The sequence below is a fragment of the Scyliorhinus torazame genome, chromosome 15, assembly GCF_047496885.1.
Source record: "Scyliorhinus torazame isolate Kashiwa2021f chromosome 15, sScyTor2.1, whole genome shotgun sequence".
NCBI lineage: Eukaryota > Metazoa > Chordata > Chondrichthyes > Carcharhiniformes > Scyliorhinidae > Scyliorhinus > Scyliorhinus torazame.
The window spans coordinates 119580406-119596057 of record NC_092721.1 but is presented as its reverse complement, the minus strand read 5'-3'; the positions used below and the strand labels follow the sequence as shown (position 1 = coordinate 119596057).

Genomic DNA, 15652 nt, shown 5'->3' with positions numbered 1-15652 from the left:
TGCACTGTAAATTCTATGAAATCTTCTATGAAAGTTCCGTCTCAAAGATTCTGGCAGGGCTGGCGACAGAGGACTGCTAGATAAGGCCCCTGAAGTGGACTGAGCGCATAGGTCCCTGAGGCAGAAGCCTAGAGCTGGGGAGTGATCGTGAGGCTCCAGAAATTTGTGGAGAAAGAGAAGATTTTGCGTTGGGCCAGGGAGAAACGTACCTGCGACTGGGAGGGGAATAATGTCCGAATTTATCAGGACATCGGAGCCGAGTTGGCACAGCAACGGGTAGGGTTCAACAAGGCCAAGGCGGTGCTGCACCGGCGGCGGATCAGGTTCGGGGTGCTTTATTCGGCGAAATTATGGGTGACGTTCGAAGGCTGGGAATATTATTTCGAGACCCCATGAGCGGCTGAAGATTTCATTAAGGAGCATAAACTTGGGGAGAACTGACAATTGGGAACCAGGGTGCTGGCACTTCGTAATGGTTGGGAACGTGTTTGAAGTGGGGGTAGGGATTGGGGGATTTTCGTCCCCTTCGGTTTGGAGGGGGTCATTTTCTGGGTTTGCTGTTTACTGTTGAGATTGTAAGGGGTGGTAGGGGTGAAATGTTTATGTGGGGACGAATTTCCCATCCCCCCTCCTGTTTTTTGGTACTGTTTGTGTTTAGCATTTCTTTGTTTGCTTTTGGGGGAGGCGGCTGGAGAAGTCTCTGTTTGGGTGGGGAGGGTAAGGTCAGCAGGGAGCCTTCTTCCTTGAGCTGAGGAGTGGGGGCAGGGGAGCTGGAGAATGGGACTAACTGGGTAGCTCTTTCCAGAGTCGGTTCGGACATGTTGGGCCAAATAGCCTCCTTCTGTGCTCTAAATAACAACGATTTATTTTAAAAAGGGCCAGAATTGAAAAGAAGGCAAGTTATGCTAAACCTTCATTGAATAAGGTAGAACACAATTAAGAGTACTGCAAGCAGTTCGAATAAACATATTATTAAAAAGATAAAGTGCCACTGAAGAGGATGCACAGGATGTGACTAGAAAGCATGGATATGCATATTCACAGGCTGGATCACTTTTCTCTTGAAAGAAGAAGTCTGAGGGGTGATGGTCCTTAAAATTATGAAAGGTTTTGACAGAATGGTCAGAGAAAATGATTCCAATTGTGGGGAAGAGCATAGCTAGAGGCCATTAATAAAAGAGAGTCACCAAGTAATAGAATGAGAAATTCAGAAGAAAGCTCTTTCCCAAAGTATGGTGAGGATGTGGAACTTGTTACCGGGGGAGTGGTTGAAGAAAATAAGTAGAGATGCATTTACGTGGTAGACAAGCATTGGGGGTGAAGGGAATAAAGGTTACAATGGGAGGAGTCTTGATGGAGCCTAAACACCAGATTTGATTGGCCTGTTATGTGCTATTTATCCAATATTATCCTCAGAATTCCTTTCTCCACTCAAGTGTTTCTGAAAGAGAAACGTGCATTACATTGAACTGAAGTAATCCATGAACACTCCGCTATTTATGGTAATAAGTGACTGAGCTCCGCAGACCAAGAAGTTGCCAGCTTCAGTCTCAATTTATAAGGTTAATCAGTAATGCTTTGATACCTGCCTGGCATTTTGGCTCCCAAATACTGCCCAGTAATAATAAAACTATGACTGCATTGTTGATAAATCTACCTTAATTTTGTCATACATTTGCTATGGAAGTTCTTGGTGCTGAGGTTTGCTGAACTTGCTTCTGGTAGTGACGAATGTGATATAAAATAGTTACTTTAGAGATACTAGTTAATGTAATGTAGAAATAAGCCACTTTGATTCTGGCAGTTAGGGAGAAAGGGATTTGAGACCGCATGGAAAAAGTAGGAAGAGGTGTGTCTATGAGAGTGATGCTGCATTGATAGGGGCCAGAGAAAGGGATTGGAAGTGAGCCAATCAGAATAGATCAAACAGGTCAGGAGGGATATAGGCTGACCTATGGGCGTCGAGTATGTGAAACTTGATACCATTTGAATTGATTTGCAGAGATCCCTTTGTTTCTTTGTTCATTCGCTTTCTGGGATATAGGAAACTGGATGTCTCTTATATTTCTATGAAATGAATCAAGCTTGCAAGCTAAATAAATAACTTCTTTTTACGTGCGAATCCATCTCAACTTTTATTGAGGCCAGACTGACAGAGAAAGAAATTTGGGAATCAACATTTGGTGCCGAAAACCGGGATTTCTCAGGGCGATCCTGATCCAACTGCGAAATCAGAATTAGACTGATTATGAACAGGAGGATGGGGAACAAAGGGCCCTCAATGTAGAACTGGAAAACGACCGCGCATTGATTGTTCCCCTCTTCTTATCGTCTGATTAGTCTGGTCACTCGCGGTTGGCACAGAAAGACCGCCTCAACGAAATCACAGGTCAGTCTGGGGATTAGCAATTTAATTGATGGGATTTCATATTGTTGTTTCGGCTTGGGTTAGGGTTTTGGGTTGATGGGACATCTCAAATGATGATTCAATTCCAAGTATAAGGGTTCAGAGGCTGATGTGACTTCATTAATGAAGGTTCAGTCTATTATATGGGTTCAGAGGCTGATGTGACTTCATTAATGAAGGTTCAGTCTATTATATGGGTTCAGGGGCTGATGTGACTTCATTAATGAAGGTTCAGTCCAGTATAACTGTTTTTAAATCTGAAGATGGTTCAACTCTGTGTGTGAGTGTTTTAAATATATAGTTGATTAAGCTAAAATTGTCTCCTTGGACTGTATTGGCGGAAAACGCAGTTCCGAGGTCTAGTTGAGATTGTGAGGAATGCTGCATATTGGTTGAAGCAGAAGTCTCTCAAAGGGTTAACAGCAGCAGGCGAAGTTGAAAACAGACAGTGCTTCTCACTCAGGCTTTGAGATAACAGCAGCAGCCGTAGTGTAATCGGATACCTTTCCTTTGAGTCAGTGAACACCAGCAAAGTTATGTTTTGAATTAATTAAAGGAAACCAGTGGGTTTCTCCATCTCTTTGATAAAAGTTATTATTTTCGAAAGCAATTGATTGAAATTGCCAGAATCTTAAGTTTTACTTACTTGAAATAAGGTTTATCTCATTTTATCTGGAGATTAATAGAAACTTAAAGAAGATCATGGACACCATTTTAAAAAGTGTCAATCTGGAGATGATAGTTGATTTTGCTAATACTTATGTGTATGTAAAAGAAAAAAAAACTTGTTAAAAGAAAAATTGTTAAGATAAAGAAATAATTAAGTTGTAAATGTTATACAAGTTTGTGTTAAGCAAATTGTAAATTTAGTTCTGAGTTGAGATCAGAGCTAAGCTTGCAAGTTGCAGTAATTCAATTTGAATTTTCAAACATTTTTAAGTTTAAAAAAAAAGAGAGCAAATAGAGAAAAGAAGGACACAGATCTTGAATGCGTTGAATAGCACATTTCAAAGGCCCATAAATCTTTCTGTTATCTTAGACCTAAAACCTAGGAAGATTGAAGAGCCAGAGGAATTTCTGGAGCGTTTTAATGAAATCTACCGGGGGCAGTCAGGCGATTTGCTGTATCAAAATGGTCAGAATTCCCCTCAACACTGTGCTATGTTAATGCATTGCCTACCACCTTCTGTGGCTACTGCTGTGAAATGTAATAACATGAATTGGACAGAGAACGACCCTTCCCAGATGGCAAGGGCAGTCAGATTTTACTGGAAGGAGGGTGTAGGCCAAGAAGGAGGCTCAGTTACAAAGGCTAAGACTGAGTATGTAATGAAAAAGGATGATCTGCGACCCCAACAAGCGGCAGAAATGGTAGTTTACCAGCAAGAGCTCCAATATAGTGACTTCGGGTGGGTGGATCAGCGAAGAGGAGGATGAGACAACAGTGCTATATTTCTATCACCCCCCCAGTGGTGGACGTTAGACGTTGAACAGTCACTGCATCACGTTACCCTGGCCTATGACGGAACTGGACGAAACAGGGAGTTGGAGGACAAATACCGGCCATTACTTGAGACCGAATGGCCAGTCAAGGTTACAGCCACAGTCACGGGAAAAGAAGGTACAGCCGATTTTGTTACAATATCACCACATTTATGGCCACAGTCAGCTTCGGTAAGCCCTCATATTACACGTCAGGTCCATGACCAGTACCATGCCAGGGATATGGGGCAAATGGTCAGGAGGGCAGTGGATCATTCGGATCCAACAGACTACGCACTTCAAGTCATGCCGGACGGCACTACCATAAAATATTTTGAGGTCCCTGAAACGATTAACACTCGACTGCAGCATCACAGGGGACATGATGTGTTGGAATATGTCAATCCACAGGTCTGGGCGGAATACCCATCACAAGTGGGAAAGACAAATGTTACACCTATTAAGGTGATGATTAAGGATCATGTAAAGCTACCTTCCATTCGACAATACCCCCTGAAATCTCAAGCTGCTCCATCAATAGATAAATTAATTCAAGAGCTGTTGAAACAGGGTATTTTGGTCCCTTGCCAATCAGAATGTAACACCCCCATACTTGCTGTGCCTAAACCAGCCAAACCAGACCAGTACCGATTAGTACAGGATTTACGTTCAATCAATGCCATCGCATAGCCGTTACATGCTCTCACCCTCCAACAGGATATTACGGTGTATAGCTCCCACTCGGTCATCGCACTACTGAGGCAACTGCAGACTCAGCATCTTACCGCAGCTCGTCAGAATAGGTATGAGATATACCTTTTGAACAATCCACGTCTGACATTTAAATACTGTACCACTATCAATCCAGCCTGTTTTCTTAGTGGTCCCCCTGTCCATGAAGACGCACCTGGCCACGACTGTTTAGCCTTGATTCAGGAAACTACCACAATAAGGGGCGATTTGAGTGACATTTCGTCAGAACAACCTGACATGATTATGTGTGGTCAAATATCCCACCGGGGTTTAGTTAATGACCTACTGCAGGCCCTCCTTATGCCCGCGCAGATTTCCGTTATTAAATGCGCTGCCCACACGAATGGTACAACCCCAGTTGACGTTGGTAATGAACGAGCAGATTGTGCAGCGCGGACAGCCGCGCAAATTCAGCAAGTGATGGTGCCTAAGATGTTAAGTCAGACTAAACGATCTACTATAAATATGTCTGCTTCTGACAAGTCAATGCCAACCATCCAAGACGTCATAAGGTTACAGGAGGACGCTCCTGAGAGTGATAAACAAATGTGGAAACGGTTAGGTTGTACATATGATTCTGTTTCCTCTTTATGGACCACGCCTGCACATCAGACTTGTATGTCTGATGTGCTGGCTTTATGTGTCATTGAATGTGTACACTTTGCAACTCATTGTGGGGCTCGAGGGACGAGTGATTTGTTGCTGGACACTTGGTGGCACCCTAAAATGCAGGGGTTGGCCCAAAGTATCAGTAATCTGTGTTTGATTTGTCAGCAATATAACACCGGAAAAGGTATCCCTTGTGGGAAGGGGCAAACCCCGTTGCCCAGTGGTCCCTTTGAGACGCTCCAAATGGATTACATTGAGTTGGAAAGGTGTCAATGTTACAAATATGTTTTGGTCATTGTGGATGTGTTCAGCAGATGGGTCGAGGCGTATCCGACTATCGATAATAAAGCTGCTACTGTGGTTAAAGTCTTGATGAGGGAAATCATTCCCCGGTACGGTATACCAGCTCAGTTAAGTTCTGATAATGGGCCTCATTTTATTGGACAAATTAACAAGGAGTTTTGCTCCCAGTTGGGCATACGCCAGCAGTTACATTGTGCTTACAGACCGCAGGCGGCCGGGGTGGTTGAGAGACACAATCAGACCCTCAAAACTAAATTGGCTAAATTAAGAGCAGACACGGGACTGACATGGCTTAAGTTGCTCCCTGTTGTCCTCTTCCAGCTGCGGGTTACACCTGCGGGACCGGCCCGGCTCTCTCCCGCCGAGATTCTTTATGGCAGGCCTCTTAGAACTCCCTGGAGCCTGCAGGTTCCCAGACTGGTTCAGTTTCATTAGATGACTGAAGAAATGACCGCCTATGTTCTAGCCCTTACGCAAGTGCTCAAGGAACTCCATGGCCAAGTCCGCGCGGCTCACCAGCCATTGCCCCAGTACCTAGCTCACTTTCAGTCCAGCCCGGTAGTTATGTCATGGTCAAAAATTGGACTAGGAAGGGGTCGGAGCCGCGATGGGACGGGCCCTTCCAAGTTCTCCTTACCCAAGTGCTTGGGTCCACCTACATCACTGTAAATTGAGTCCATCTCCACTACTGTAAAAGGTCGGATACTAACCTGCCTCCCTTCTCCAGTGCTATTTTACAGGTGTGGAGCATGATGGAGTGGCTACGCATCGTCTGTCTGATATTTGGCCTCACTTCGCTTGGCGTGTTATTGGCGATGGACATGGAAAAGGGGAATATTATGTATCTGTGTAGCCCCAACCAATCTACAAGGATACATCACCTATGCAAAGGTGATGTTCTTCGCTGCCCCCATATACGAGGACATGGTATCGACTCATGGAAGGTCATCAAAGTTAAGGAGAATGCAGGAGTCATGAAGCAGTTGCACCGGTCCCGGCGATAGGAAGGGAACATTATATGGACATTGCCTTGTTTTTGGAATACATGTAAATTTGATTTTGGATGTGTTAAGAGTGGTACAATAAAGGTAAAATCAGGCTGTCAGAAGAGTGTAGGAAGAGGCTATGAGAAAGAGAAAGGGACTAGAGAGAGGACGGGGCGTATGAGAAGGGAAGTACAGCTAGAACGTAGGTTACCGGGAGATACACTTAAGTTAGTTAAAGGCCAAACTGAGGAAAACCCGGGTAGTAAACCTTGGGAGCCCTCGGGGCAATAACCAAGGAGTTGTCTCAGCTACGGTTGTTTGCAATGCAGAACCGGTATGCTCTTGACTATCTTCTGGCCCGTGAGGGTGGGGTATGCGCCATAGTACAGGGCAAGTGTATCATGGGTGTTCAGGACTTGACCGCTAACATTACTAAATTTATGGATCGCATACGGGATCACTTGGACGGGATGCAGGATCCTGGCTCTTGTGGTAACTGGGGATTTGGAGGATGGAAGGACTGGTTGATAAATATGGCCATGTATCTAGTGGTAGCTATCGGCTGCATCTTTGTGGGCCTGGCCATCCTTAAATGTGTGATGGGTAGAATGCGGGGTGTACTGGATCAGATCACCGCCCCAATCACCGAAAAAAATTTAACTGTTAAAATCCATGAGGGTGAGGCAGATGAAGGGGGGCTAAGACAGGAATTGGAAATGCAGCGACGGATCTTTTAGATGAGGAACCGTAGCTATGGATTGGATAATTCGGTTATCATGGAATGATAAAAGGAGGGAATGACGAATGTGATATAAAATAGTTACTTTAGAGATACTAGTTAATGTAATGTAGAAATAAGCCACTTTGATTCTGGCAGTTAGGGAGAAAGGGATTTGAGACCGCATGGAAAAAGCAGGAAGAGGTGTGTCTATGAGAGTGATGCTGCATTGATAGGGGCCAGAGAAAGGGATTGGAAGTGAGCCAATCAGAATAGATCAAACAGGTCAGGAGGGATATAGGCTGACCTATGGGCGTCGAGTATGTGAAACTTGATACCATTTGAATTGATTTGCAGAGATCCCTTTGTTTCTTTGTTCATTCGCTTTCTGGGATATAGGAAACTGGATGTCTTTTATATTTCTATGAAATGAATCAAGCTTGCAAGCTAAATAAATCACTTCTTTTTACGTGCGAATCCATCTTAACTTTTATTGAGGCCAGACTGACAGAGAAAGAAATTTGGGAATCAACAGTAGCATGGCATTTACTTGTCTCATCTCTTGAATCACATATCCACTGCCAAATTCCCAAATTCCTTTCCATTAGGCATCCCTCTCTAACCAGTGACTTCTCAAATGAACTTCATTAGCTGTAAAGCACTTTGGGATCCCCTGAGATGGTGAGAGGTGCTTTACAAATGAAAGTCTATTTGGCATATTTGGAGGACGTTGAGAAAGGTGATAACAAGAAAGAAATTGAGGAAGCTAGACGGGTGCCAGTTTAGTACACCAAAAAAACACTTACTAAACTATCCTTATTGTACTAAGGATTACACTGAATGCCAATTAAAGATAATCAGTCAGGCGTATAGTGTGGCTCACTTACACATTCTAGAAGCTACACATATTCACACACATGGTCCTGTTCTTTGCAAAGAGAAAGAATATGTCCACACATTGTGCCTTTTTCAACAAAATAAATGCTTGGGGACAGCATTCCCTGGTTCATTTCCCATGGAAAAATGCTTTGATCAATCACAGTCAACCTGCCTAGTTTGAATTGAAATAAAAGCTCAGCAGTTAACTATTCCCTGGTGCATTTTCCTTGGCAATGCCTCCACCAATCAGAATCCTCTTGCCAATCAATTAGCAGCCTCTTCTCATGAAATGTAAATGTATGCATTTATGATAATGGAGCCATCAGGAGGAGGCCAAGGTGGATTATACACTCAGCATTTTTGGCTGAAGGTGGCTGCAAATGCTTCAGCCTTGTCTTTTGCACTGATGTGCTGGACATCCCCATCATTGAGGAGGGGCGGTTTTGGAGCCATTAAATTGTTCAGCACCATTCACTGCTGGATGTGGTAGGACTGCAGAGCTTTTATCTGGTCCGTTGGTGGAGGAATTGTGTAGCTCTGTCTATTCTGTTGTTTAAAATGTACATAGTCCTGCACTGTAGCGTCACCAGGTTGGCACCCCATTTTTAGTTATGCCTGGTTCTGCCCCTGGCATGAATTCCAAACTCCTCTTTAAATTAAGACTCATCCCCTGGCTTTATGATAATGGTAGGGTGGGGGATGTGCTGGGCCATGAGATTTCAGAATTTAGCTGAATACAATTCTGCTCCAGATGATGGCCCACAGCATCTTATTGTTGCCCAGTTCTGAGCTTCTAGATTTTTTTCTGAGTCAATCCCATTTAGCACAGTGATAGTGTCTCATGACAAAATGCAGGGTATCATCGGTGTGAAGATGAGGACTGTGCTGTGATCCACCATGCAGGAGGACCCCACAAGAGCGAAGAATCCAATGCTAGAAGACCACCTGACTGGAATTTAATCCCAATGAGGCTCCCAGAAATAGCTGTGATGGGATTGCCATCAACTCGCCAGCCAATGGGATAGGCCCACCCCCAGAACCATTAAATTCCATCCCTGGCTTCTCTTGCCCATCCTTCTTAGATAGTATTCCAATCAAATTCCTGAACCTATATAGTTTTGCAATTCCACAACATCCTTTATTTAATAATCTGGCGTGGAAAGGTCCTGGTAATATTTTAAGTCCTGCTATTTCCGGCAATTCCGGCCGGGAGGGACGGAGAATTCCGCCCCATAAGTCTAGTTATTTTCAACATTACAATTTTTAATCAGATTAATTTCGAAAAGGTTCACCCAGTGATTTATTTTTTGTTGACCTTGTACCAATAATATATTTTGTCTTCCTCTACAGTGAAGGAAAATGCCATGTATTCATTTAGCAAGTATGCCATTTCATTGTAATGTAGTCTGCATCTGTCTTTATTGGTACCACATATCCCCAATCATGCTCTTCCTGTTGTCATATTTATGCAAAGTATTATGGGCCTTAATACCCTTGCAAGTCTTTTTGTCATGCAAATGTTTCAGCTCTTAGTGTTATTTTTGTGTCCCTTTGTCACTTTTTACAGCTCTTCCAGACGGCTGAATTTCCACTTTTTTCCCATTCGTGGAAGTCTCTTTTTTAGATTGATATTGTATCTTACTTCATTTGGTGCCAGTATATTGGCTAAGTACACAAGTCGAATAATTGCCTTTTAAAGACAGGTATTGTCAGAATATACACCAGTATATCATGGTGCAGACACATACACTGATGGACACAGAGCAAGACCAATCAACACACACAACACTGCAGCCAATCACCAGTTAGAGCACACTCACTATAAAGACAGGGGGCATCAGAGTTCCCCCTCATTCAGGCTGCAGCCTCTCAGAAGGACAGAGCTTACAGCTTACAGCTCAGATCTTCTCCATGTGCTGAGCGCATAGACTGGTTAGGATAGGCATAGGTCTTTAGTTTAATCTAACATCGTGTTAACCCACAGTGAAAGTATGTTCAACAGTTTCTGACTTAATAAAATAGTGTTGCACTATTTTAAGTGTTGGTGGCCTGTATGTGTTCCACGGATCCAGACACCTTTGCGTGGAAGGCCGCACATCAGGCAGAGTGGTTGGAGCTGAAAGCCAAGCTCACCACCGCACCCGTCATGGCATTTTCTACACAGACAGGGAGATAAAGATCTCGACAGATGCAAGCCAGGATGGCATCGGTGCGGTGCTGCTTCAACGCGATGACACTTCATCCTGGGCACCGGTAGCCTACGCATCGAGGGGCATGACGCCCACCGAAACAAGGTATGCGCAAATAGAGAATGAATGCCTGGGTCTTCTCACTGGCATTCTCAAATTTCATGTCTATGTCTACGGCCTGCCGACATTCACTGTTGAGACGGATCATAGGCCTCTGGTCCACTTTATCCACAAGGACCTGAGCGACATGACGCCTCGGTTGCAGCGCATCCTCCTCAAACTCAGAAGGTACGACTTTGACTTAGTGTACACGCCTGGCAAGGAGCTCATCATCACTGATGCATTGTCCTGCTCCATCACATTGCCTAGCGAACCACTGGAAATCATCCGGCAGATTGAATCACAGGTGCAGCTGTGTGCTAGCACCCGCCCAGCGTCTGATGAGGTGGTTGTTCGTATCTGCGAGGAGACAGCCAAAGACCCCCTCTTGCAGCGTGTCTTGCGCCACCTCGCCAATGGCTCGCAGAAAGGGCAGTGCCCTTAATTTTACAATGTAAAGGACGACCTGATGGTGATTGATGGTATCCTCCTCAACCTGGACCGGATTGTCATTCCACTCAGTCTCCAGAGCTTGGTGCTCTGCCAAATCCATGAGGGACACCTGGGCGTCGAGAAGTGCAGACGCAGAGCCAGGCAGGCTGTCTACTGGCCCGGTATTAGCCAGGATATCTCGAACATGTGCGACCTGTCAACGCTTCCAGCCAGCGCAGAGCAAGGAGACGCTCCAGCAGCATGAAATTGAGACCTCCCCGTGGTCCAAGGTTGGCATCGACCTCTTTCGTTCGAATGGTTGTGACTACGTGTTGATTATTGACTATTTCTCCAATTACCCTGAAGTCGTGAAGCTGTCAGACCTCACATCTCGGACCGTCATCAAGGCCTGTAAGGAGACGTTCTCCAGGCATGGTATCCCACTCACTGTCATAAGTGACAATGGCCTATGCTTCAACAGCCATGAGTGGTCTATGTTTGCCTAGTCATACCATTTCAAACATGTCACTTCTAGCCCACACTATCCGCAGTCCAATGGGAAGGTTGAAAAAGGGGTGCACATTGTGAAACAGCTCATCTGCAAGGCCGTGGATTCTGCTTCTGACATCTACCTCGCGCTGCTTGCCTACAGGGCGACCCCACTGTCCACTGGCATGTCGCCGGCTCAACTCCTGATGAACAGGGACCTGCGGACGACACTTCCAGCCATACATTTGCCCAATCTGGATCACCTCCCGGTGCTGCAGAAGGTGCAGCAGCTCCGAAACCAGCAAAAGCAGGGTTATGATGCTCATGCCACCGATTTGCCCATCTTATCCCCGGCAGACACTGTCAGGATCAAGATACCGGATGGTGGCTGGTCTGCTCCAGCTGTCGTTGTTCGACAGGCTGCGCCCCACTCATATGTTGTATGTATGGCTGATGGTTCTGTTGTGCGATGAAACAGACGGGCACTGCGCAAAGTTGCCTGCCCGTAACCGCTTTCTTCTCCGTTTCAGTCCGTTGTTTCCACACCTCCTGATGCCTCGAACTACGAGGCCACCAGTCAGGCTTCCATCCCGCCTGTCAAGGCGCCGTCGTCTCACCACCACCTCTCCGGTGGTCGACAAGGATCAGGCGCAAGCCCCAGAGACTGGACTTATGAACATTTGTTTTGTTTGCTATGTTCTGTTTTCTCACATTAGACAGCTGTCTACACATGTAAATACGTTCACATATGCCACCGCTTGTAAATATGTTAATATATGCCACCACATGTAAGCACGTTCCCATATGCCAACAAAACATAAAAAAGGGAGATGTCATGATATGTAGACATGCAGATAACGATATACAGACAGGCAGAGACAAGCAGCTAATGAACACAGAGAACAGGACATGACCAATGAGCAGGCAGGACACTCAGGGGTAGTATCTCACTATAAAAGGCATGAGGCACTCAGACTCCGCCTCTTTCCACTGATAAACATCTACAGAGTGAGTCAGGGTGTATCTACAGTATCACACCTCCAGCCCGTGGCTAAGAGCTAGTCTGGTTCAGCCAGAGTAACCACACTTAGGTTAGCAGAGAGTCGAACTCATAGAGAACTGTGCTAACTGTGCTACTGGTTCAATAAATCAGATTGAACTAACTTCAAGGTCTGGAGTAACTTTTGGTAAAAGCTGCATCCAGTTGCAGCCTGTGTTATCCCAGAGTACATAACACAACACCACTAAGTGGTAAAGGAAGAAAAAGTAAGTAAACTGATCTCAGCAGGTCCTTTGCCTTCTGCAACTCCCACTTGCAAAATTCTTTCGTTGAATTGACAAAAACAATGGAGGTTGTAACTGTGCAGACTAGCACATTTAACCAAGTTACAGACTTTATTTCCTGTCAAAGTGGGAATTGTATTGGCAGGAGTAAGTTGGGCAGTGAAATCAGATTGTTTCCAGATCTCTCTTCAAGAAACTGCATGGATCTGGGAGGGGAATGTCGGCTACCCCAATCCCCTGAGGATGAGGTGTGGAAACCACAGTAGGTTAGGCAGCCTGTTCAATGTGGTACATGTCCCACCACACAAATTGCAGCAGTCAGCCAGCCTCAGAGAGTAACTTTAATAAGGACACCTGGGGTAAAAGTAAGAATGAAATGAAATTTACAAACGGTATATATACACTGCCCGGTAGATCCGTACCTGGTTCCTGCTTGGTTGGTAACTTACTGACTAACCTTATATATGCTGGGTAACTGAGTTACCCCACCCCAGCGGGGGAGCTTGGACTCGGCAAGGAGCGCGGGGAAAACAAGTATTCCCACCCACAGGTCCCGTGCGGGATCTTACAGCAACATTAAACTCTGAAAAACCACATCAAACCAATCCGATCGCGAAAACAAGTACGAAAGTGCTCTTTTTACAGGGAACTGATAGAAACTTTAAAAAGCCTGGACAACTCGTTCAAACGCTCGAGGAAGATTTCATTCCAAGTTTGAAAGTTGGATTTGCAGGAGACTGTGTTTATCTGGAACGCCATGATGTGGAGATGCCGGCGTTGGACTGGGGTGAGCACAGTACGAAGTCTTACAACACCAGGTTAAAGTCCAACAGGTTTGTTTCGAAAGCTAGTGACATCGAAACAAACCTGTTGGACTTTAACCTGGTGTTGTAAGACTTCGTACTATCTGGAACGCAGACTGGGTAAACAGCGTGCAGTCATGTTGCCTCCATCCCCACGGAGAGAGGGGGGAGCGCTGGGGAGGGAGTCCGGAAAAACCGGGGGTGGTCCTGGAAAATAGGAGGGGGAGGGGGGGGGATCCTGGAAAACCCGGAGGGAGGACAAGAATTCCCGCGTGGAAGGGGTCCAGGAAAACCTTGGGTGGGGTGGGGAGGGAGGGGGCATGGTCGCAGTCGTTGGACACTCAGGGTCCCCGGTTAGGCAGTGACACTCACCACTGTGCCCATCTCGGTGCCATTCACCCTCGGGTAGGTAATCGCGTGCAGCCAGTAATTGGTGCACGAAGTTAAGAAGAAGAGAATCAGGCCGATGCCAGCGCTGAGCCTGGCAAAATTTAAAGTCACTGTGAGCTGCTGCATGGTGTTCCCGCTGTGCGGAGTGTCCCTCCCTCCTCAGTCGGTCCAGCAGCTGGCTGCACGGGTGTGCCGGTGTCCTTGAACTGAACTCTCCAACTCCCCTGTGCTCTCCCAGCACGAAATCAGCTCAGTGAGAATGCGCAGCACGCAGCCAAAACCGGTGCAACTCTTGGGGAATTCCAGCAAACTTCTCCTTTTCCTTCAATTTAATTCAAATACTGTTCCAAGTATTTCTCATTCAAGATAAAGCGCTATATGTCTGTCCAGTTTCATGTCCCAAAATAAATCGGTACATGGACAGAATTTTGTCAGATTCCAAGAGACACTGTTACCTCATTGTCTAAATTTAAGATAGTCACGAATTATTCATCAGAAACTTCGTTATTCGGAGACTGACTGTCACGCAAAGTGGTTGAGGTGAATTGTAAATAATCATTGAAAGGGAAACTAGATAAGTACATGAAGCAGGAAAGGAATCGAAGGGTATTCTGTAATTTCTATGAAGATGGGACGAGGCTTGTATGGAACATTACCCAGTCCACTTGCAGAACTCTCATTAGGATTGCTTTAGTACAGAAGGAAGTTATTCGATGTCCAGTCTCACTGAAGGAGAAATTTAGCTCGTCACACCCACCATCCCCTTCTCCTATTTTGAACCTATCCATCAAATCAGTTTTCAACCTTCTCATTAAGGAGAATGAGGCCATCTTCTCCAATCTATCTAGGTGATGGAAATCCCTCATCCATCTGAAGCTTTCAAATCCTACCTAAAGTGCAGGGGCCAGAAAGGGCAGCATGGTGGCACAGTGGTTAGCATTGCTGCTTCACAGCACCGGTGACCTGGGTTCAATTCTGGCCTTGGTTGACCTTTTGTATGGAGTTTGCACTTTCTCCCTGTGTCTATGTGGGTTTCCTCTGGGTACTCCGGTTTCCCCCCACAGTTAAAGATATGCAGGTTAGGTGGATTGACCATGCTAAACTGCGCCTTAGTGTCTAAAGATGTGCACATTAGACAGATTTGTGGGGATAGGGTAGGGGAGTGGGCCTAGATAGGGTGCTCTTTTGGAGGGTCAATGTAGACTTGAATGGTCTCCTACACTGTAGGGATCTGTGATAATTAGACACAATTGTCCAGTTGAGACCAGCCTAGTGTTTTACTAAGGTAATCAAAATGCCCATACTTTGGTGCTCTTTGTCTTATAAAGCCCCGGATCCTGTAAGTTTCTGTAACTACTTTCTCAAGTTGCCCTGCCAGAATCAAGCATTTGTGCTTATTTGCCCCAGGTCTATTTTTTCCTGCACTCCCCCCGCCCTCCCCCCCTAGAATTGTATGTTTATACTGCTTCTCTTCGTTCTCTCTACGAGAATTAATCACTTGTTACAATCCCAGTTGATGCTGTAACTGGACGGGAAGATCCCAGAATGGCTCAAAAGACCATCTGCGGGATTCTTCATTGGCGGGATCCTCTGCTTTGCTGGCAGTGCACCCATACCTGTGGGTTTCCCAACAGGGCCACCAAATAGTTTTAACAATATATATTTTTTTTATTAACATGAGAAGATGGATGATTATACAATACTACTTTACTTCCCCTTAATAATTGCATACAGGTTTTAAGATTAACACAGATTACAAAGTACATTGTATATTTCAATGGTTCCATTAACACAAAGTCCCTTTTGAGCACACAAGATCACAGTGGGCA

The 15652-nt window shown here is 45.3% G+C and overlaps 1 protein-coding gene across 1 annotated transcript in view; it reads right to left on the bottom strand.

The window, feature by feature from the left end:
- The window catches only part of LOC140391778 (transmembrane protein 182-like), a 131244-nt gene extending 117180 nt beyond the window's left edge, over positions 1–14064 (bottom strand). Inside the window, exon 1 of the mRNA XM_072476642.1 lies at positions 13806–14064. Coding sequence (XP_072332743.1) covers positions 13806–13949 — 144 coding nt within the window. The 5' untranslated portion in view covers positions 13950–14064. The remainder of the gene's footprint in view (positions 1–13805) is intronic.
- Positions 14065–15652: the final 1588 nt, after the last annotated feature.